Source organism: Neolamprologus multifasciatus, chromosome 3 (assembly GCF_963576455.1).
Source record: "Neolamprologus multifasciatus chromosome 3, fNeoMul1.2, whole genome shotgun sequence".
Lineage (NCBI taxonomy): Eukaryota > Metazoa > Chordata > Actinopteri > Cichliformes > Cichlidae > Neolamprologus > Neolamprologus multifasciatus.
Window position 1 is genome coordinate 42,127,193 of NC_140441.1, and position 21,807 is coordinate 42,148,999.

The 21,807-nt window shown below is 43.1% G+C and overlaps 1 protein-coding gene across 3 annotated transcripts; it reads right to left on the reverse strand.

Moving 5' to 3' along the window:
• Positions 1–1,191: 1,191 nt before the first annotated feature.
• Positions 1,192–20,691, reverse strand: fxr2 (FMR1 autosomal homolog 2). Of its 3 annotated transcripts, none has more exons than XM_085150474.1 (17): positions 19,948–20,691; positions 16,632–16,684; positions 13,385–13,478; positions 12,006–12,077; positions 10,826–10,974; positions 10,568–10,661; positions 9,372–9,488; positions 9,109–9,279; positions 7,900–7,978; positions 7,666–7,775; positions 7,147–7,233; positions 5,727–5,943; positions 5,423–5,602; positions 4,787–4,978; positions 4,561–4,665; positions 4,368–4,456; positions 1,192–3,899 (listed from the first exon to the last, which is right to left on the reverse strand). In XM_085150474.1, exons 1-17 carry the CDS (start codon positions 19,996–19,998, stop codon positions 3,789–3,791), a joined length of 1,971 nt encoding a protein of 656 aa, XP_085006600.1. In that variant the 5' UTR covers positions 19,999–20,691; the 3' UTR covers positions 1,192–3,788. The 3 variants fall into 3 exon arrangements, with proteins under 3 accessions (XP_085006600.1, XP_085006583.1, XP_085006591.1); XM_085150457.1 differs by having other exon boundaries at positions 7,618–7,775; positions 19,948–20,690; XM_085150465.1 differs by lacking the exon at positions 19,948–20,691 and adding an exon at positions 19,766–19,923 and having other exon boundaries at positions 7,618–7,775.
• Between the last annotated feature and the right edge of the window lie 1,116 nt (positions 20,692–21,807).

Below are 21,807 nucleotides of genomic sequence, written 5' to 3' on the forward strand. Positions count from 1 at the left end.
CAAATCCTGGATTATACTGGACACTAACTTGGCGAAACTCTGGGTATAATATATTAATATCCTTACCTGCTGAATAGTCTTTCATTTTCCCCCAAAAAATTCCTTTTTGTATCCACCATCAGATTTATATATGTATGTAAAGTCAAACTCTGCAAACACAACCATGAAACCCTGTCTCCAAAAGCTTGTGACTTCTATCAGTTTTAATGCAGACAGCTGCTGTCTATCAAGGAAAGCAGCCATATTTTTGTATTATAGTACATTTCTGTCTTCTTGGTTTATTTCAAGCACTTTTAATCACACGTTTCTTTTTGCTTTGAAATTTGATCAGCTGCGTTTTCATTTATAGCGATCTGCACTCATCCTTTAGATGGGCTGACCCGGTCACTAAAGAGGTGATGACTCACCATTTGAAGGGGCTCAACGAGCAAATAAAAACTATGTTGCTGTAAATACCCCGCTGAGTCACTACTGTGTAAAAGTACAAGTTTTAAAGAAACATTTGATCAGATAAAAGAGGGTGGGGTCTCATATCTGTATTAGACATTTAAAGTACTTTACTTATTACTAATTATTCCATATCACAATAAGTCACCTTAACATGCTTTATATTGTAAAATAAAAAACTTAAGATTACAGCAGACCACCCAGTATGAGCAAGCACTTGGTGACAGTGGGGAGAAAAAAAAACAACCTTTTTAACAGGAAGACGCCTCCAGGAGAAGACCAGGCTCAGAGAGGGTTGACTATCTGCCATGAACGGTTGGTAGACTTGAACCAAGGTCTTAAATCCCTTTAAAAATCTGTTCTTTCAGGTGCAAAAATGGTTCTTTGAAAGATTTTCCTCACATCTAATTAAACCTCATTATGCTTATTTACTCGTAAAAGATTTTTATTTATTTTTTTAATGAAAAAGAGGCTGGAGAAGGGGGGGGGGTGAGATTATGGCCAACCAAATACTGGAAATAACAGACGATGCTTCTTTAAATTCAAAATAGGCTTGCTTAAAATAGCCTGGGACAAATTTAACACTGCAGTAGGAACAGTTATATCATCCATAATTTTTCTTTAGAACTCAGAGACACCATTGTGATCATCCCCTAATTATTAGACTGAAGTACACTCGCATCAACATAACATCCTAATCTAATGTGGTTTGTTTTGTATGTTAAAAAGAAAAAAAAAAATGTATACCAAACAATGAAAAGTCCTTTATTGCCATCAGAACATGAGTGAGAAAACCAGAGACAAAATCTGACAGAGTGAGGAGTCGACTGTACAACCAGCATCCACGCAGACGCACGTGCGCGCACGCACACACACGCAGCAGTCTTTCAACAGGACGCGAGGGATACAGATACATTAGGGAATACAGTACTCACACAATGAGGTATAAAGGTAAACACAAACATACCACGCAAGGCTTCATCCTCCACTCGCACACATGCAACTGAACCAAGGTACAAATACTCAAGTGTTCGATCATCCTCTAAAAACACAACATACAGGTGAGCAGAAATGTAAAACAGCAGCATCTGGGTCATCTTGAGTCAACCACACTCCCATTCGTCTGTCTCTCAAAACCTTTGGTCATGTGGATGCTTGCTTGTCATGCACAATGTCGCCCTTTGTAATTTCACAATTTTAACACTTTTGAAACTCTGAAAACTTGTAAGCAAAAGGAACCGGTCCCTTCCTGACTCGTACCCGCCAACAGAGTGTGTGTGGGGGGGTTGGGGGTCTGGGCAGATATATAAGTATTGGAGGGGGAGAGAGAAAAAAAAGAAAGAAAAATCAGTCACAAATAGTTCTTTTTCCTCTCTTCATGGTAGAGTTTCTACGTTAGTTGGACATTCAGTGTGTACATTAGCAGCAATTCTAGTGAATGAAACAATGGCTTTGTAAGTCAGATTAACAACACCCCTTTTTTCCTCATGCACAGGACAGGCACCACCTACTACTCGAATGGCCATGCAAGTTAGAAAAATAGACTGCAAACTCACAAGACAAGAGAAATCAAAGTTCATCTCCACAGAAGAGGTTGATTTCACTTCAGTTTTTTATTTCATATTTTCTACGATGTGGAAAGAGCAACAAAAAGAACTTGAGAGCGACAACCAAGACAACAGTAACAACATGAGCAGAGAGCCGCTGAGGTTTTCGAGTCCGTCTCTTACTCCGTATGCCGAAAACAAAGAAAATAAAAAATAAAAAATTACCCCAAACCGCCAGGTACAAAAGACGGACAACCTCGCTCGCTCAGAGTTTTTCGGTCCTCTACTTTTGCACTACGCGGGCGACCACGCCGACCTGGTGTGTGTGTACCTGTAAATGTGGGCCTGTGTGTCGTGTGGCTCTCATGTCATTTTAAGCTGTCCCGTTCCCACAGTCTGCAGTCTCCAGGCTTTCCCCACCCCTTCCCACGTCACTAGCAGCACCCGTCCCAGAAAAGGTGGTCGCGCTCCCTCCCCCCCTTCGTGTGCGTCTGGAGCTGTGCACTGCAGTGGTTTTAATCAAGACACTAAGTGTGGCTGAAAGCTAGCGCCGCCGCCCCTCTGACACAGAAAGAGGCACGGTGTAGTTCTCTCTAAGTCGAAATCGTAACAGTTCAAGTGTGCGGTCGGTCTGGTCTCAGCCCATCCTGTTTGCGGGGCTGCACCGGGGTGCCGGCCCTGGAACAATTCCAAGGACCTGAAACAGGCGAGAGGAGGAAGAGACACATGCCGTGACAACGCCCCTCGGGGCTACGTTAGGTTTTCCCCACGTCATCCGCTCTCAGTTTAAAATTTTTGTTGTTGCCAAATGTCTCAACTGTTCACACACAGACAGACACACGCGCCGACCCCGCTCCTCTTCCATTCCCCCACACTTACCTCCCCTAACGCCGTCCGTTCTACGCGGAATGAGAACAAGCGCCTTGAATTTCGCGTTTGGCACCAGATTGAATTTTCCTCACATCGGCCACCCACTCCATCTGTTTCTGCATCCTCTTTTTTTTGTTTTTGTTTTTCCTCATCACTCCCTCACAGATCTGTTCTCTCCTTCAAACCAAAAACAGAAAGAAAAAAAAAAACCTGGAAGAAGAACTCTCATTTTCTTCCCCTCAAAAAGAAACTTAATGGAAAAAAAAACTCAAGTTTTTTTTTTATTTTATGTGTTTATATATATATATTTGTTTTTCAAATTCAAGGCACAATGTCTATCTGTATTCCAATCCGTCTTCACTCCCAGGTTCAGTGTGCGAACATGGCGTCACATGAGCCGGACTGTCTGCTCATACAGCTTTACATCTCTCCTGTGTGCACTTTAAACACCGTTATAAAGAGATGCGTCTGTTTTGGTTGAGAGAGCGACCGCCGAGTCGAAACCAGTGATAAACAATGAACAAAATTAACGTTAACAGAAATAAAGACAAACAGTTCAAAACAAAAAACAAACAACAACAACAAAAAAAAACGTCTCGTCCTGTTTCTCGTGTTTCAGTATTTTTAAAAATCAAGTCATATCCACCAGCTCTTTTTTGGCAAGCTAGTTGTTTTTTCCTCTTTTTTTTCTTTTAAATAAGCACTAAGTACTGATAGATAGGATAGCATACACCGTTAACGTGTGGTTTTAAGTAGATGCGTTTGTCGTTTTTTTGTACTTTTTCACTCTCGTAGTATGAACTCAGGTATTTTGTCAGGTACTTTTTCACTCATCTGTTTAAGGTTTAAGTTAATGCAAGCAGGGACAGAGTTTGCCATGGAGTCTTGCTCTAGACTTGGGTTCGCAAGGGTTCGCTCGTCTCTTTATGAGACCCCGTTGACCAAGGTCAGGGTCTCGCTGGCCGAGGTCAATCCTTGGCTGGGGGAACGCTTCGAGGGCGTTCGCTCTTCCTTCTTGGCGGTGGTGCCGTTCTCCTGCGGGTGCAAAACGTAGATCAAAGTGAGAATTGTCACTGAGCTAAAGCTGAGATCACTGCCTTGTTTACCACAGAATTAGATCATTTTTCTGCAAGCAGGAGGGGAACAAGGTGTAACTATGCTTTTTAAGTACATAATAGCTGCTCTCACCCTGAGTGCTTCATCTCATGAACAAGCTAAAACTCCGGTAGCCCTTGTTCTGCTCTGCTGCCTTGGTGAATGTAGCGTTAAGAAAGAAAGGTGATAACCAATGCTGTGAGAGATTATCTCTGAGGGGCGTTTTAGTTTCTACCATGGCAGCAAAAGCAAAGATAGCCTGGCTAAGTTCAGCCTGCTCTGTGAGAGGAACTGTCCCCTGGTGAATCAATCACCTCATTCACTTAGAATGAACGCAAATGACAAAATGAACTGCAAAATGTAGCCGATATATAACCAAATACTGTCTGTGCATATGTCAGCTTGTACCTTGGGCTCAGGGCCAGCGTGGTTTTCCTTCTGGGGCAGGTTCTGTCTGCTCTGGGACTCGGCGCGGGATATGTAGTCAGCAACAGTCACTGGAAACATTGAAGTCTGTTAGCTAGAACGGCAGCTGGGGTTGTGTGCTCATTCTGAAAGTGGAAAGTAAAATAGCTAAACTAGTAAAAGGACAGCAACTCACCACTTTCTGGCTGTCTGTCACGGCTGGTTGAACCTCCCTCTGGGCGGTTGCCACGGTTACGGCGGCGGCGGCTTCGGTTGCGGCGCTGAGGCCGGGCTTCTTCATCTAACAGTCAAATTAAAAAATGTAGATCATCTCCCTCCAAAAGTTTCGGATTTCTGCTCGACTAACCACGAACGCACGGCAACAAGTTTCAACAAGGAGAACGCAGCACCGCAACTCTCACCTAGTCCGTTCTCACTCGGGCCGGCCTGGCTGTCCGACTCTGCAGCTGCGTCCATGACACTGGGCTCCTGGTCGTTCCGGCGGCGGCGGGATCGTCTGCGGCGGTCTCCCATGCCTTCACTGATGTCTGCGTCAGCCAGCTCTCCTTCACCCTCCAGCAGGGAGTATGGATTACTGTCTGGGTCCTTCAGCACTGTTCAGGTGACAAAACAATAGTTTAACACTCGTGTATCGTTTCTTCCATTTAATGACTGCAGTTTTAACATAACGACCTGCAGTAAACCTTTTCTGACTGAAGGCTATAGCTTAGAAGTTTTTCAGGTTTTTCTCTTCACTTCATTAAGAGGACCACACCTTTCAGGCTCAATTACAAAAAGGTGCTTGCCTGCTGCTTCTCGGAAAATCTTCAGTAGCTGCTTGCACCAAAAATACATTTGGTTTCTTAATCTTAAAGTTCTTATATAGACTATTACTAAGGTGGATGTTCATGTTAAACTTAGCAGTCATAAATAAAGAAGTCAGAGTATGCTCAAGTAAGCTGCAAGCTCAGGCTTCAGACAGCTGTAAAAAGAAGAAAATCGTTTTCCTGTGGGAGAAAAGGGATGCCATATGTGTCATTAGGAACAAAGAGGGCTACCTGAGCTGATTGAGTTCGAAGGCTTGGATCCTGGCCCTCCGCGACCTCGTCCCGAGTTGGCTCCTCGGCCCCTACCACCCCGTCGGGATCCCCTCTCATCGTTGCCTAGTCCACGGGGCCTCTGGTCTCGCTCGGTGAGGTCCTCTGGCTCAGAGGCATTGGACAGTTCAGAGTTTGTGCCTGCATTAGGTAGACAATCAAATAAAAATTGGTTTTTAATTTATTTCATGACTGAATCTTCTGTTGTACTATTACTGTATTGTATTATTAGAACCGCACGTTAAAGTCAAATTTGAACTCTCACCATATCCGGAGTACTGGCTGTTGGAGGCCCTTCGCCCTCTGCCGCGGCCCCCGTAGGTTCGAGTGTGGAGTGAATTGGTGCTTTCATCTGTCAGGTAGCCTTTCTCTCGATCAACACCGGGGCCCCCGGTTCGGCCGGTAGGCGCGCGGTACCCAACCCCGATCTGACGGAGCTGCTCGTCAATCTGCAGGCGTTCAAGGCGCAGCTGCTCCACCTCCTACAGGTCGGGGACAAATTGCATTTAAGAGCCTGTTCCGCGAACAGAAAGGACTCAAGAGTCCACTCACACGAGATTATTCTGTTGGGCCTAGAGCTCCCATCAGCTGTGGGCCTTGCCTTGCTTTGGTTCTCTTAATAACCGCTCACCACTAGGTGGCAGCAATTGGTGCAGTTCAACCTGATTATTCTCACAGAACACCCACTTGTGTTCACCTAGTGATTCTTAACAGATGGACCGGCTGACTGCGATAAACATTAATTTATAGTCGGGGGTTGAACAAGCAGCTGTATCTGTCACACAGACACAGGCATGCCTGCCATCAATTACAGTCTCTTTTTTTTTTAAGCAAACTGCTGCCTTTACACTTTTAGAAATGCACCCCCCCTTACTAAATCTCTAAAGCATAACAAAGAGCTCCACAGTCTGCTTGCTCACATGTTCTCAGTCAGTTTGAGTCACAGATGCCGAGTGGTTTAGCAGAGATTGTCCAGTTGGTTGGATCTCTGTATCATCTTGCTGGAGAGGATACCACAAAAGCAACAGCCAATAAACCGATAACCTCTCCCACAGCCCTCTAATAAAACAACTTGAGAGCAGGGATAAACTTAAAGGTATCGGTTTATCAAATTTGATGACACCTTCAATAAATTAAAAGCTTTTTTTTGTAAATAGTAGATGAGTGGGCAGTGGTGACTAATGGCAGTTTAGAAGTGGGTGATCTAGAGGAGGATTTGGTGGGGAGAGGGTCTCAGTTCACGGTGTGACAGCTGTCTCCACCAATGACAGCTGAACCTCAAGCGAGATGTGAAGGAAGTGAGGGGCAACAGGAGGGGGTCTGATGTTATTTCTGAACACTGAGGGTCCAGATAGCTGGTAATCTATACTCAGGCATACTCTCCACCCCATCCCGTAGAGAGGAGCTATTTATAAAAGCACATGAGGTAAGGGCAAAATAAGGAGCTCTCAGCAGCTTTCCTCATGTGGAGCTGGAAAGTGGAGAGACAGGTGACCGATACACACCTACTCCACGTTCCCAAAGAAGAAGAAATAATTGTTGTGGGATGAACACATGTATTCAAATCAAGTCGAGGTGGCAGAGACAGAAAATACACTGCTTTTATCTTTTTCTGTCACAAAAAAAGACAAAAAACAAAAAGCAGTGGTGCCATCTACTGGTAAAAAAATGGAAGACTGACAAACCTGGAGATAGGACACGTGGTACTCCAACAGAGCCTGAGCGTTGCTGATGTTCTCCTTGGTTCCCACAAATACAAAGGGAACCATGCCCTGAAACAACAGCAGAGAGGAGGAGGAATTAAAAGCTGAAGGAAACAGATAATCATCACTTTAAACAATGAGCAACTGAAGAGCAACTATATACTTAAATTGCACACTCAACAGGAGCATACCAACCCATCAGACAACAGATGGCTAACCAGCCCAGTATAACATATATGCTGTGCAGTGGGCTGTGTGTGGAAAGCAAAGCAAACTCTGTGACAAAACAAGATACAAAGCAGCAGCAGAACGAACAAAGCAGACAGCACATGGGACACTTGCACGCTGCTGCAGTTAAGTAGCTTTTCTGACTGGAGAGACGAGGGAAGGGGGATGGTGGAGGGTTGGGAGGTTATAGGAGGGTCTGGGAGAGCAGCCGATCGGTTCATTCACCTCTTTGCTGCTGGCAGTGTCGTCCCTGCCAGCCCCCTGCCTGCCTACCTCCTCGCGGGGAAGCTTTTTGTCGTTGTCTCCCTCGATCCTGACACGGACCACGCCCGACTTGTCCACAATCTCCTGGATGACTTTGCCGTTTTTGCCGATGACTTTGCCTGCGCAACGGGGAAAGCGGAAAGGGTGAAAGAATGTTCCAATCAGGAATATGGTGTGGTGATGAAGCAGAATGTCAGCAGCAAAATGAACTCTCAGCTCAGGAATGTTATGTTGTTCACTCACCTACAAGGTTCCTGGGTACCTGAAAGTAGTCTTCTTTGAACTCGAGATACTCTCTGGCCTGCTTCACTGCCTCTGGGGTCTGTAACAACACAAACAATGCAGTGCACGGCACATAAGAACCAAAATGAAAGTATGCACAGAAAAAAATTAAATTCCGTTTCAGTGCATTATTCTGCACTAAAAAAAAAGAAGAACCGTGGCCCTTATGAAGTTTCAATTTTATTTATACAACTCTAAATCCCATCAACAGGTGTCTCTACCCTACAGTAATACAGAGAAAAATCCCACGAATCAAATGACTCCTTTTCAACAACCACTTGGCAACAGTGGGAAGGAAAGACTCCCTTTTAACAGGAAGAAACCTCCTACAGAACCAGGCTCAGAGAGGTGCAGCATTTTACTGTGACCGGTTGAATGTTGGGGGTAAGACGGACACACTGTGGAAGCAGTGCTGCTCTAGCCAGGACTCTGACAGCTTTGCTCAGACTCAGATGTTTGCAGTACTTCTGCATTTATCCGTTCGTTGTAAGCTAGCGAGTTCTCATTAACTACTGCCTGCTGTGCTACCCTCTCTCATTCAATAACAGCCACATGCACAAGTCTAGTGACCAAATATACAATCTAAAAAGTTAGTGCTTAATGCAACTCTCACATTAATTAGATAAAGTAATTAAAATACGTTTCATTATTATTATGCATGTTTTTAAATTATTATCTCCAGTGGCTTCTGGGGCAGGCGGGGGTGACTGGCAACGGTAGGGTAAACACTAATTGAGTTTAAGACCACAGTCCACATCAGAACACAGACTTTGACAAGCAGGCAGTTTAGTTTCTCTGCATTTCTACGCACTGGCAAAAACTGTGACGAGTCAATATTCTCAATCCATCACTCATAATCTGATGTTTTAAGACATCCCTGCAACCAATAAATCACCTCATGTCGCTAATTAGCCTATAATTGCCATCTCACACTGGCAACAGCCTGAATGGATCAACTGAATTGTTATTCCATTGATCCAATCAGGATTAAAGTTTTAAAATAGTAAAAGAGAACCAAACAAATGTTATGGTTTCAGTGCTTCAGATGATATTTGCGCACCTACATTCACTAACAGTGAACTGTCAGTGCTGTGTGTAAAAAAGGATCATTTGTTTTCTCCTGCTTGCTTCTCCAAAAACTGCAGCAGAAAGCCTCCTTAACCAGCGTACCTCTCCATAGATCCTGAACGTGCAGCTTTCCTCCTCCAGCTCGATCGCTGTAACACCAGGCACCTTCCTCGCTTGCTGGATGTTGGCACCGTGGGAGCCGATGGCGAGGCCCATCAGGTCCTCCCTGACCCTCACCTCCTCTTGGTACGCCGATGCTAACTGCTTACTTGTCTAGGAGAGGGGAAACGCAAGGTTGCTTGCCAAGATGCATGGCTAGGATTTAAATGATCAGGGAGACACATGTAGTTGACAGAATGTATTACCTCCAAATGTTTGGTGGCTTCTTCATTGCGGGACATTAGCATAAGCTTGGTACGGATGCTCCGGAAATGCATGTCGCTCAGAAGAGCTGCACGCTTTACTGTGGTTTCATTTGTGGACTGAAGACACAACATAAGACACACAAGGCAACAAAGGTTCAGAATCAGGTAAACCAATACAACAAAAGCCATAACCGACTAAAGACGATCCAGACAGAACAGACATTCAATGCCCAGAGCAAGAAATGCTTTGAAAAACATGTTCCTAAACCACAACAGACAATCATCTGGGATGTGTAGTGCATGAACCCCTTATTAGAAAGCCCTGAACTTAAATTTGGGTTAATTCTACGGCGGTAAAGATGGTGGTAGAAGTCAAATTTAAAGGAGAGGGAAATTTAAAAAAAAGGTTTTTAAAAGTTTATTTGGGGCCGAAGGCTTCACATTTTTAAGTGGCTTTTATCAGAGTTCTCTAGCAGGTCCATAGATGGGTTTTTAAATTGAGATAATGCTTTAAAATAACTGCCCAAATAAAGCATTGCAGAATGGCTGCTGTGTGGCCAGACTTTTTTCCTGGTAAAGCTATTCAACTCTAGCAAAGTTATAAGATTTAAGGTCTTTGCAATTTATGATTCACACTTCTCTTTATTGACCACAATCCAAAGCACTGCTAAAATGCTCTTTCTGGAGCTGAAATGTAAACTCTTCGCCATCACTATGACACAGTTGTAGTTGAATTATTCCATGATTCAAATATCCCTACGCTGGGCCCAAGCATCCAGGAGTTTGGATCTTAAGATGTTTTTAAAAATTAGTAATGTAGTGAGCTCGACTTAAAACTGTTTACTTTCAGGGGATCTCTTATATTTCTTAAATACAGAAGGCTAAGTCATTCACCGCTATTCTCTACAGCGTTTAGCATTAGCAGAAGTATACAGTCCTATAGCCTTTACAAACATTTGTGAATGAATGTCTACACACTCAGTCACAAAGTAGCAGTGTGTGTATACGGTACAGTACTTTTGTGCATATTATGTTAGCAGCATTATCTGGATTCACATCTCTTCGTCTGCCTGCCTTCCCTGATGTTCACATTTGCGAGTGAGATTTTTTGCATCATTTCTTCACGTGATGACATAAAACAAGGCCATTAACTTGATCATGAGGCGTCTGCTGAAGTGTGTGTTCAGAGTACTAACCAGCACGATGAGCTCATGTGTTTGGGCACTGTAGAAGATGCAGTTGGCTCCGATTGCTTTCCTGAAGTCTTTGTGAATGTTGTCGTTTGCACAGCTGTCGATAAAACAATCCAGAGCAGGGTCGATGTCGTTATTCGTTTGGCAGCACTGAATCATCATTACACGCATGATTGCTGACAACATATGAGAACTCTAAGCGAGCAAAGTGCTTGGATGTGTAGAGGCATGAGTGAGGGATTGTTTATACGCAGGACTCACATGTCCCTCAGGTCTTCTGGGACGGGGATGGGGATCTTGTGGAAGGTGTTTCGAGAGGCAGGGCTGTTGGGGTTTAGAGGCCTGATGCGCTCTGACGTGACTATCTCGTTGTACGTGGCGTCGCACGCCGCATATTCGATCACATAGAACTGAAAACAACACGGGAGATACAGATTTTTAATAAAGTAGACAAAAACACAGATATATGTAGCTCCGATGGAGTCAAAGATGTCTCGAGATGTATCTCTGCGTCTTGCTGCTAATAAAACTACACTCTGTTGCAAAAAGAAAAACACAACAAAGTATTAGACAAAGGATGGGAAGTAGTGCAGAAAGAGTGCAGCAGCAACACCAACACTGCACACTCCACGCTCAAAGGACTGAATTAAAGCCATCAGTCAAAGCTAGACATTCCTGCAGGCTCTTATCAGACTGCTCCAAATAACAGCACTACAGCAGCAGCAGCAGCAGCAGCAGCTCCCTTGGCACATTAGCCCTGCATAGCTGTCCTTTCCATATCCCACTGACCCACTATTCAACCTGCAGCTGGTGCCTTAGAGTCAGAGCTCCTTGTAATTATCTGAAAAATTTTAAAAACACTGGTCCCGTGCAAATCCACTTTGACACAATAGGTCAGGATGCAGAAGACACACAGAGTGAACGGGACAGGTAATTTGAACGTACAATGTCAGAGTCGATTAGGACAAACTCTTACTACTGGCCTATATTTATTTTACACACAGCATACTGCAGTACTCAGAGCTCCATAAAGACTTACTGGCAGTACAGCCAGAGGCAAAGTGAAAGACGACTGCTTACTGATTAATAAACAGAGAGGAAGCTGACCTAGGTGGATTCTATCACCGCTGCGTGATACCGTCTTCTCAATTATGATAGTTCCTTTCAGCTAAACAGCTCAGTGAAAGCCTCGGGAACTTAGAAACAGGAAGTAACTATAGAGTTTTCAACATATCCACAAAACAAAGATTATGCTGGATTAAAAGAACAACTGTGTATTAAAATGTACGGAAGTGTTGTCTAATGATGGGCAGACATTCAAACGGGTAGATATGTTATACATACTAGTCACTCTTGCTTTATTATATAAGAGCAGGAAATATAATTTCAGTTTGTGTGTTTATCTCACTTGTTCAAAGATTTACTCTCATCAAACACTTACTTCTCCCTTCATCATTCTGACCCGCGCCAGCCACCAGCCGCATGGCTCCTGTTCGTTGGCCCTGGAGTAAACCTGGAGAGACAGCGAATAAAAGCTGAACCACAGACAAAATACAGAAACACGCTCATCCACTTTAAAATAAAAAAAATTTGACTAAAAATCAAATAAATAAATAAAAAGCATCACCTTGAAAAGAGAGAATGAAGCTGTTTGACTTTGAATGGGACTAATTTAACCCAAGACACCTCAGGTATTAGTTTAGTGGTTAGTAAAAAGCTTAACGAAACACTTGTATGAACAACTCCCACTAATATTATGTGGATTCCACAGCTTTAATTCCCATGGTCCCAACTTTAAAAGATTTTTGGCACACCTTAAAAAAAACTCCTCAAAACTGTTGCAACAAGACATTTCTGGTACTTTTAATCTAGAGCCACGTGTTCTTAAACTTGCATTTCCATGAAAACAAAAACAAATTCTAATGCTAAATAGATGCAGATGAGAGGTCTCCACAACTGGGACGTGTTTCAGTTATGGAAACATCTCAAAACAAAATCGAATGCAACACTTAAATGATCTGCAGGGTCCTCAGATCTCAGTCAGGATTATTAAACTCACATTAGTGACAAAAATTCAAATTTAACTATGTCACTCTGTAAGAAGCGTGTGGGCTGGATCTATGCTATCGTTTTAGAAATGCTTTTTAAGTCCTTCGTAAAAAACTGCAGACCAAACCATGTTTATAAAAGCCTGAACACAACACATCATTTAAACAGTTTCTTGATGGATAAGCACATATTCAACAGTCCAATAAACTCTGCCACACAGTATTTGATGCTTTTTATACAACATCCTGTTTGTTACTGTTAAATGATTCCAGCTAGCGGTTTAACTTTGGAAGGAGCTGCTTCTTTCATTGGCTGTTAGAGAAATGGTCAAAAACCCTTTTATTGGATCTGAATACAACATCACCCACAGCAATAGAAACACGTATGCACACATTTTATATACAATGTGTTTTAGATGTGACCTGTAAAGTATTTAATCACTATATCAAGATCCATGATTCAAACTTCAGGCTTTTTAAATGAGCCTCGGGAACTCTGGTCATGTCTGAAATCACTGGGTGTATAGCAGACTATGTGATAATATACATCACATAACATAAACTGTAAGTACATCCAATTAATAATGTGGAAAAAAGTATATGTGATCTAAAATGTGTACCTATCAAAGACTTCAGAATTTTCCAGGATTTTTGAAACGACAGGTGACAGAAACGACAGACTGTCGGAGTGAAAAACAAGGCCTTGAGACATAAGGTCGGAAAATTCATGTGTATGAGCTGAGTCAGACATATGCAAAGAGCCAGGCCTCACCTCCACCTCCTCTCCTTCACCAATTTCCTTGTGATAGTCGGCTGGAGGAGGCAACCGCACGTCGCTGAAGGGCAACTGTCTCTCTGGCTGCCAGCTGTGGAGGAGACAAAACACTTGTCAGCCTACCGACAATCACAGGTAAATGAAACGCTGTTGGCTGAAGCTCTTCTAAGTCACGTCACACTCGGATTGCAATGGTATGGGTACATATTACCCACTCACTGCTGTGTAGCACATTTACAGACATAATAACAATAACAGTTTTAAAGGTTCATTATTAGGCTTAATGAGGAAGCCCAGGGACTGTGGCTGGTCAGTAAGTGGAAAAGTTGTCATTTTACACTCAACAAGAATTTGAAAATGACTCAGAAGCAGAAAAGTGAAAGACTTACAAAACCTAAAGCTTGAGATTAATATACAGTATATAGCAGCTCATTCAGTTTGATCTCTCAACTAAGTTTTTATAGGACTTTTCTTTTGAGAGCTTCCATCCTCCTTTGTGTTTTGTTTTGTTTTTGGTGGGTGGAGCTTTATTATGTGGTGTGTATTATATGGTGTGGGTGGAGCTTTTATTATAGAAAGTAGCAACGATGCTTTAACATCTATGACAAAACAAACCGTGTTTGTGTAATACAACAACATAAGCACAAAATCCAGCTGTACTTGTTGTACTTGTACTTGAGCTACAACAAACCAACCAAACCACACTCACCAGCCACTCTCTTTGATACACCTTGCTAATATTGGGTTAGACTCCCTGACACAAGGCAGGATGGGATCCATCCTTTTGTTTATGCCCTACCAAATCCAAGACTCCTCAGTCTTGGACTCCTCTGCAGTGATTTTTCAATTTTCTCTAATCAGCCATTGGTCAGCCTGTGCTAACTGCAGCCTCAGTTTCCTGTTCTTAGCTGGCAGGAGTTGCACCTGGTGTTGTCTTCTGCTGCTGTAGCCTGTGTGCTTCAAGGTTCATCAGGTTATGCTATTCTGCATACCTTGCTTGAACAAGCAGTTATTACTAGTTACTGTTGCCATTCTATTGTTGGGTAACAATCTGGTCATTGTCTTCTGATTTCAACAAAGCATTTTCACCCAAAGGCCTCTTGCACCAGGACGAGCAGGGCGAACGGCCGGATTTGAGTCTGACCCGCGGCCCTTTGCCACATGTCTTCCCCTTTCTCCTCTCACTCTTCACTGCTCTGTCCAGTAAGGCTGAAAAAGGCCACACACAAAACAAAAAACCTCTTGCATTGGGTCACTGAATATTTACTTTTTCTGACCAGTCTCTGTAAAGCCTAAAGATGGCTGTGAGGAATATACCACTAGATGAGCAGTTTGTGAAATGCTCAGAACAGCCCATCCAGCACAAACCATGTTAAAAATCACTTAAATCACCTTTCATCTCCCATTCAAACGCTCGAACTTCACCAGGTTACCTGACAAAGTCTAAATGCTTATATAAATTTACTTGCTGCCATGTAATTGGCCAATTAGATATCAGGAACTCTGGCAAGAGTCTTATCAAGCACTTCACTTCCTGGTTAAATAAAGTTTAAAAAAAAAATAATAGTCTATTTCATCTTTATCAACTGCACAATTGATTTTGCCTTCATGTGTGATAAACAGAGAAACAAATATTCATTCAGTCCAGTCCATTGAAAGGCTTGCCGCTGTGAACGCCACTCTATTAAAGCAGAATCCTTTCAGATTAAGAAAGGTTAGAGTCCAGATGTTTGTAAGGATTTCAGTTATTCTAAATTCAATTAAAAATAACCTCACTTTCTTTGAGTTAGAGGCATAGGGTATTTGACTTGTGTGGTTCACTCGTTGGCTTGGAATATCTCAAACTGGTAACCTGCACAGAATTTCACTACCTTGGCTCCCAAGATGCCAAAACAAAGAAGTTATCTGAAAGCCGCTGGTTTATAAAGCCTTGATGGGTTGACGGCTAAAGCTTGACTTAAGACTACTTCCCATCCTTAAGTTGTGGTGGAGGGTTAATGGTACAGGTTACGACGTAGATCTGACGCAGACGTATAATTCACATGTAAGGAACATTTCAGTTGCTACATTATGAACCATACAGACTCTGCAGGTCATCGAGGGCCAGTTTCATTTATGCTCAGTTAAAATTAAACATGGAGATGCAGTGTTTAGTTTTTATGCCAAACAAATCATCAATGAACTCCCAGAAACTGCAGGTCTGCTGCAACTCAGACCTTTCAAATCAAGCCTGAGGCACTTTGTTTACCACTATTAAATAAATTAATAACTAACTTCTTAAACTGTGCTTTACCTTTACTCCTTTTCTAATTGTTTTATTGGTTAAATTTAAACCATAAATTTAATTATAAGTGCCCTTACACCGTCTCATGCTTCTCAACTTAGCTCATAGACTGTTACATTTTATATGAAGTGCTTGGTTGAATAGTTTGATATTTTCATCAATTTTGCCTCCCCATTCATTCTGTTGGTAGATAGCAGACAGCAAAGTGCATCTGCTTTAAGCAACCAAGTCACGATTTTCAGCGCAAATTTAAATCAGTCAATATCAGAGCAAAAAAATATTTTCCACTAACCAAGTCTTAATTCTTTTTAAGACCTTTGATGGATTTACGTAAGACCTTTTGCTTCTATTAAAGATTTATTTTTAGACTGATGAATTCAATGCCTTTTAGAATAAGGAGTAAGGACCCTTCAAAATGAGTCATCTTTTTTTAACATTTATATTCTAATGACAAACAACAGAAAATGACAGTTTAAAAAAAAAAAAATGATTTTTTTTTCATTGATTTTCTTTCACAACCAAATTGTGGTGACCCCAAATGGGTCTCATCTTTCACTATAGACCAAAAACGTGTACAGTTCATTCACCATCTTATACAACCAGCTGCTCCAACACCTACGTGTGCTAAGGAAAAGTAAAAGGAGAAGGAAGGAAGGATCCCAAAAATGACACAGGGCACCCTGTTGCCACCCCTCCCGAAGCACATACCATGGGTCACTATTTTTAGGAGCTCCCTGATCTACATGCTGAGCCAAGTAGATAAAGAGGGATGAGTTGGGTGGTGGTGCGAGAGGTGGGGGTTAGAGCAGGAGGTGAAAAAACTGTTAGAGACATGTATGGACAGCTGCATGCCAAACACAGGTGCTGAATAGGACAATTTTTGATGCCTTGCAACATCCTAAACCAGGCATACTGCGGCTAAGGCTAAACAGGAGAGGTGCACAGGAAGAGCATACTTACTTGTTTTCAAACACAATTGTGAGCGAGTCTTCGTGGACATCTTTGATATAACCCTAAAAGACAAAAGAGAGAATTTTTATTCCCATGAATGCACAACAGAAAGACAGATGGGTGGGCCTGTGAGCATTTGATTTTTTTTGTGTGCATGTAAACAACACAGGCGGCTGTGAGCAATGTTAGACTGATACTGTGACTGGAAATACAAAAAGGGGAAAAAAAAAGCGCATCTTGGGCTTTTTTAGAAGCCAAGACATCACATCGCTGACACAATTCTCTGGCTGTGAATTCTGTGTTGGATAAAGTGACGAGGAACACTGACTCCTCCTGACAGCACAGACAGCCGGGAAATCTCTCACACACACGCTCACTCCCTCTCTCTCACACATACACACACGCAAACAACAACAGAATTAAAATCCAGAAGCGAGCCCTCTTCACTGTGTGTTTGTGTGTGAGATTTAAAGACAATTTTACACAGGACTGTTCAAATGAGTGCGTGTACAGGCATCCGGGCCAGCCTATAGGGGACAATCATTTGCCTGCCCATTACGAGAGATCACTTGAACCTACTACTCGTCCATCATGGCTGTCCACAGATCTGTCTCAGCATGCCATCAATTTTAAGCAACCTACTCCCCATTTGTGGTGTGGGTGTGTCACGTCTCTCGGTGTGACACGACCATATATGGGACAGAAGGGTTGTACAAGTATTCTTGATGGTTTGTACTGTGGGGGGTGGGGATTCACCTGCTGGAAAGATGCTAATGTTGAACTGAACCTGGATAAAATCAATGTTTAGACACGAGGGAGATCCTGATGCTCCAAAATACTGAGGTATAAATTTATACCTCAGTATTTTGTTTCTCATTGATTATGAATTAAAAACAAAAATACCTATCAAAAAACGGAATTTAAGTATAAATTTCAAGATTCATTTTTATTTCAAAGTTTGCCCTTTGATCCTTTCTGTTTTAAGTTTCCCTACAGCTAGATGGTCAAGTCACTGTTGCAGCAGTTTTATGTCATCTGGCTATAGGACAAAATCCAACCCTGCTGACTTAGACTGCAGCAAACGGTGACATAGTTCTGGTTCTGGTGTTGGAGGGGCATCTTTCACCAGTACCTGCTACACTGTAGCTCATCAAGGCTGCAGAGCAGAAATTAAGAAAACCGTCTCTACCTTCAATCCAAGACGACACAGCTGTGGTCTAGCCGCAAGATAAGACAATTACTGCAGATGCAACTGATTTGTGCTCCATTATTTACTGTCACAAAGTACGTATAGCATTAATTATTAAATAATTTAACAAAGTGTGGGTGTGCGCCCTGGGTACGGAAATGCTGAGAACACATAAGCTCCACATAGGAATCATGATACAGGAAGACAGAAACATGATACCACGTTAAACTTTTCTAAAGCCACTTTGGTTTTGATTGCATAGATGTCACACCATTTTTATTTTTTTGCAGTCTACTCTCAGACATTAATGCTAACCACCACTGCCTCAGTTTTGAGAAGGTCCTGGTTAGCATTCACACCATCCATCCCTCTATACTATACATCATCGCAGGGTTCCAGCTTCAGAGCTGATTGGCCTTTATCACAGAAGTCAGCAATGCCAACCGATCGGAGTTAAAAAGTAATCATCCTTCAGTTTCCACAGGTCACATGTGGTGAGACAGCTGTGTGCTCTGTCAGGTTAACTGCCCCTTACACAAGGCACTGCTAGGTTTGTACTACAGTTGCCTGTGTCCACACTTCAGCATTAGGCCAGCACACACATGTGGTCACTAAGACCATTTGGAGAAAAGATGCCAGGTCTGCAACATTCCTCTCACAGATTTTTCAATATAACCAGCCACTGATCAGACTGGGCTTATAATGAAATATAAATAGATGAAAAGAAGGCAGTTTAATGCACAAGCTTCAGTGTCGTGGGAAAAAAAGGGAATGTCACAATTTTTAAAAATTAGTCTTCTTGGTTTTCCCATTGTGTTTTCTGCTGCAAAAGAAACCATATAGAGTGCCACTTTCCTGACACTTTAATAAACATGATGCCCATTCATAGCTCAACAGAAAACAATAAAGTGGTAACGGGGTGAATGGTGGTGGAATTGAATAAAATCCTTTTATACCCATGTGCCAATCACGACAGGAAAGGAGGAAAGTAGCAAAGCTTTCACCCCACTCACCTCCATCAAGGGCAAAAATATACACTAAAGAGAATCGCAGCTATGTGTCAATGACATCCGCCGAAAGAGCTGTGAAATAATGAACACAGCAGAGTTTCGTGGAAAGTGTTTGACGCCAGAGCCAAACTGTCACCCCGTAAAACAGAACAACAGGTGAGGCGGCATGAGGAGGGTAAATATAGGGTCATCACTAACCCATCATGTGCTCGACTGAAAGGTTGAGGAAAAAAAAGACTGAAGACACAGGCAAAGAAATGGGCTATCCAAAAAGCTGAATCAAAGATGTTCTCTAAAACTAGACAGGTGGTGAGGGTGAGTAGGGTTTATTTCCCTATTCCCCAAAACGGTTTAATGTCTCCTCAGGCTGAAGCTGCCCCTTAAACCTTACAATCTCTCTCTCACAGACCCAAACCTGTGAGCCTGACCACTTAAGACATCTGAGAAAAAAAACAAACCAAAACATACTTGATAGTATAGTTTGGCTGCCATCTTAATGTTACGTCGTAAACAAGCTGTGACACAGCAACAACAAAGACCTGAAGTCATGTGTCTGCATGTGAAAGTGATCTTTCTGTTTAAAATCAGGCAGAATTGAAACCAAAAGCGTCCGTCAGGGCAATAAACATGAGACACGCCGTACAGCGCTGTAGCTGAAACCTGGGCTGGGCTACAAAGCAATTATGAAGAATGTGAGCTTTGATGTAGCATCACATCACACTTGCACGTAGGAGCTGCACAACAGCTGTCTGATCAGCAGCTCGCTGCCCTTTTTAAATGTTTCCATCCAGGGTTTCATTAGCGGACCTGCCGTGTGTCGCTTCAAAACTGTTTACAGCGTGTTTTCACGCTGACATGTGATAAAAAAAAATGAACACACATAGGCCATGCATGGTGATGTCAAGTGTGCCTAGCCTAACTGCTAGCTACGGCTAGCTGCCTACCCCACAATGGCCAGCCCTAATTGAACGCAAAACCATCCCTGTTCGTCAGGAGTGGACCCACGCTAGCATTAGCAGAGTACCAGTTAGCGAGAGCTGAGCTCAGAAGAGCGAAACCTAACGTTTTGAGAAGGAAACAAAACTTTAACTGGGACAGCTAGAAACTACGTTTGTAACCTGGTTACCTTGTAGAAGGCCCCGTTCGAGCCGCGAACTTCCACGGCCAGCCCGTCCATACTTGTCGGTAGATCCCCACGGCTGTGCTTGTCTGTAGCCGCTGTGACTCCCTGCGAGTCCGGTAGCGTTACCACCCCCAGCTTCGCCGGCCCCTCGCCGCTACCCGGCCGCTTGTGGATTTCCAGTGTTTCGGGTGGAGGAAGAGGGGCAGAGGTGATGGGGTTGGGAGGTTGGGTGTGATGGTGTCAACTAATGCAACGCAGACGCCGTCTCCAGCACCAGTGAGGAGGAACCGCTCTCTGTTTTTGTCTCAGTGTCGGATTTGATTGCCGCGACCTAAAAGGGACCGCCACGAGCGATGGCGAGGTCTCGACGTGCGCGAGGAGAAACGAGCTAATGATGCTACCGCTGAGGATGCTAGCTGATGGGCAATTAGCTGGGAGGCTAGCTATCAACACCTTGATCCCGTCTGTTTTCAGGGATGCTAGTAGGCTAACATTTGATAGCCCGGCTGCGTTTGCCTGGCTGTGCGTGTGGCGCAGTCGCTGCGTTGAAAAGATTCTTTTCACAGAAGTCGTCACCGGGGGTCGCTTCTTCGGTCTGTGGTGTAAATTTTCAGCGGCGTTTCTTTCCCAAAAAAAAGCATTCGTGATGCACTAGCGCCCGGCGATTCCTTACTCCAACTACCCGTTCCCTCAACACACACACACGCCGATAGAGTGAATCAGAGAGGGACTGAATGACCTCGAACACCCCACCCCTCTACACGGAGACCCACCTACCGGGAAGTCCAACGTTATAATTGGCCGAAGTAGCTGTCGGTTACCTTTAGCTTTCATTAATTGGTCAAACGAATAAGGGCTGGTCTATAAGCGCAACCAATCACACCCATAGAGTCGCATCCCAGCACAATCCATTGGTTTTATCCCTTGTCAGTTACAATTTTACTCGAATTGACTGGCTCCCATGTCTAAATTTGCCCACTCATTGATGAGTGAGGACCACTAGTTATTGTGTAAACAGCAGTAGAGTGAAGTTACTATTTGTGGACCATTCAAAGTTACATTACTCTGTAGAAACAGCCACATTGAGACTGGAAACGCAAACCTTTCCGTCCAGTGGAGATCCACAAAGTTTAAAGCTGGCTAACGCTTACTGGGAGAGAAGTACACGCAGTGTTGGCAAATCTTAGGTAAGAAATCCTTCACTGAGAAGACCAGATATGGACAGGGACTGTTGCGAGGAAACAGCTGCGAGAAGCAAACATGAGAAGTCAGAGTTCATGTGGAAAAGATACGCTACAAGAATACCAGTATTGTGCAGCCCCATATGTACATATAATATGTATGGAAGAGAAACTGATAAATACAGGGGCTGATGTAGCCTGTAAAGACTTGACAGGCCCAATAAAATAATAAATAAATAAATAAATGATCTACTTTAATAATGGTGAACATACTGGGTTTTATTGCCTTTAAATAAACAGGGCAGTGTGCGCCATAGTCCTGCCAATCACCCCCTGCTAGTAATGTTCTGCTTGACATGTAGAAGGATATTTCCACGTCTTTGAATCCATTTTCTTTGTTGTATAATCAAAAACAGAAAAAGCAAGCAGGAGAAATCCCACAGCCAAAAATCCCCCAAAATTTAGTGGAATGTAAAAACTTGATTGTCATTTATTAAAGCACAGCGAGACATCTGCTTCTAATATCATCTCTCCTTGGAGGTTCAAAGCGATGTTAGTTCCACTGCCAGCAACCGCCGTGGTGCGAGGTGATCATACAAGCCTAAGGCACGAAAACAAAATCATCAGACTGACAGCCAGCATGAAAACATGAGAGCCCCATCTCTGTCCAATGAACACCCTC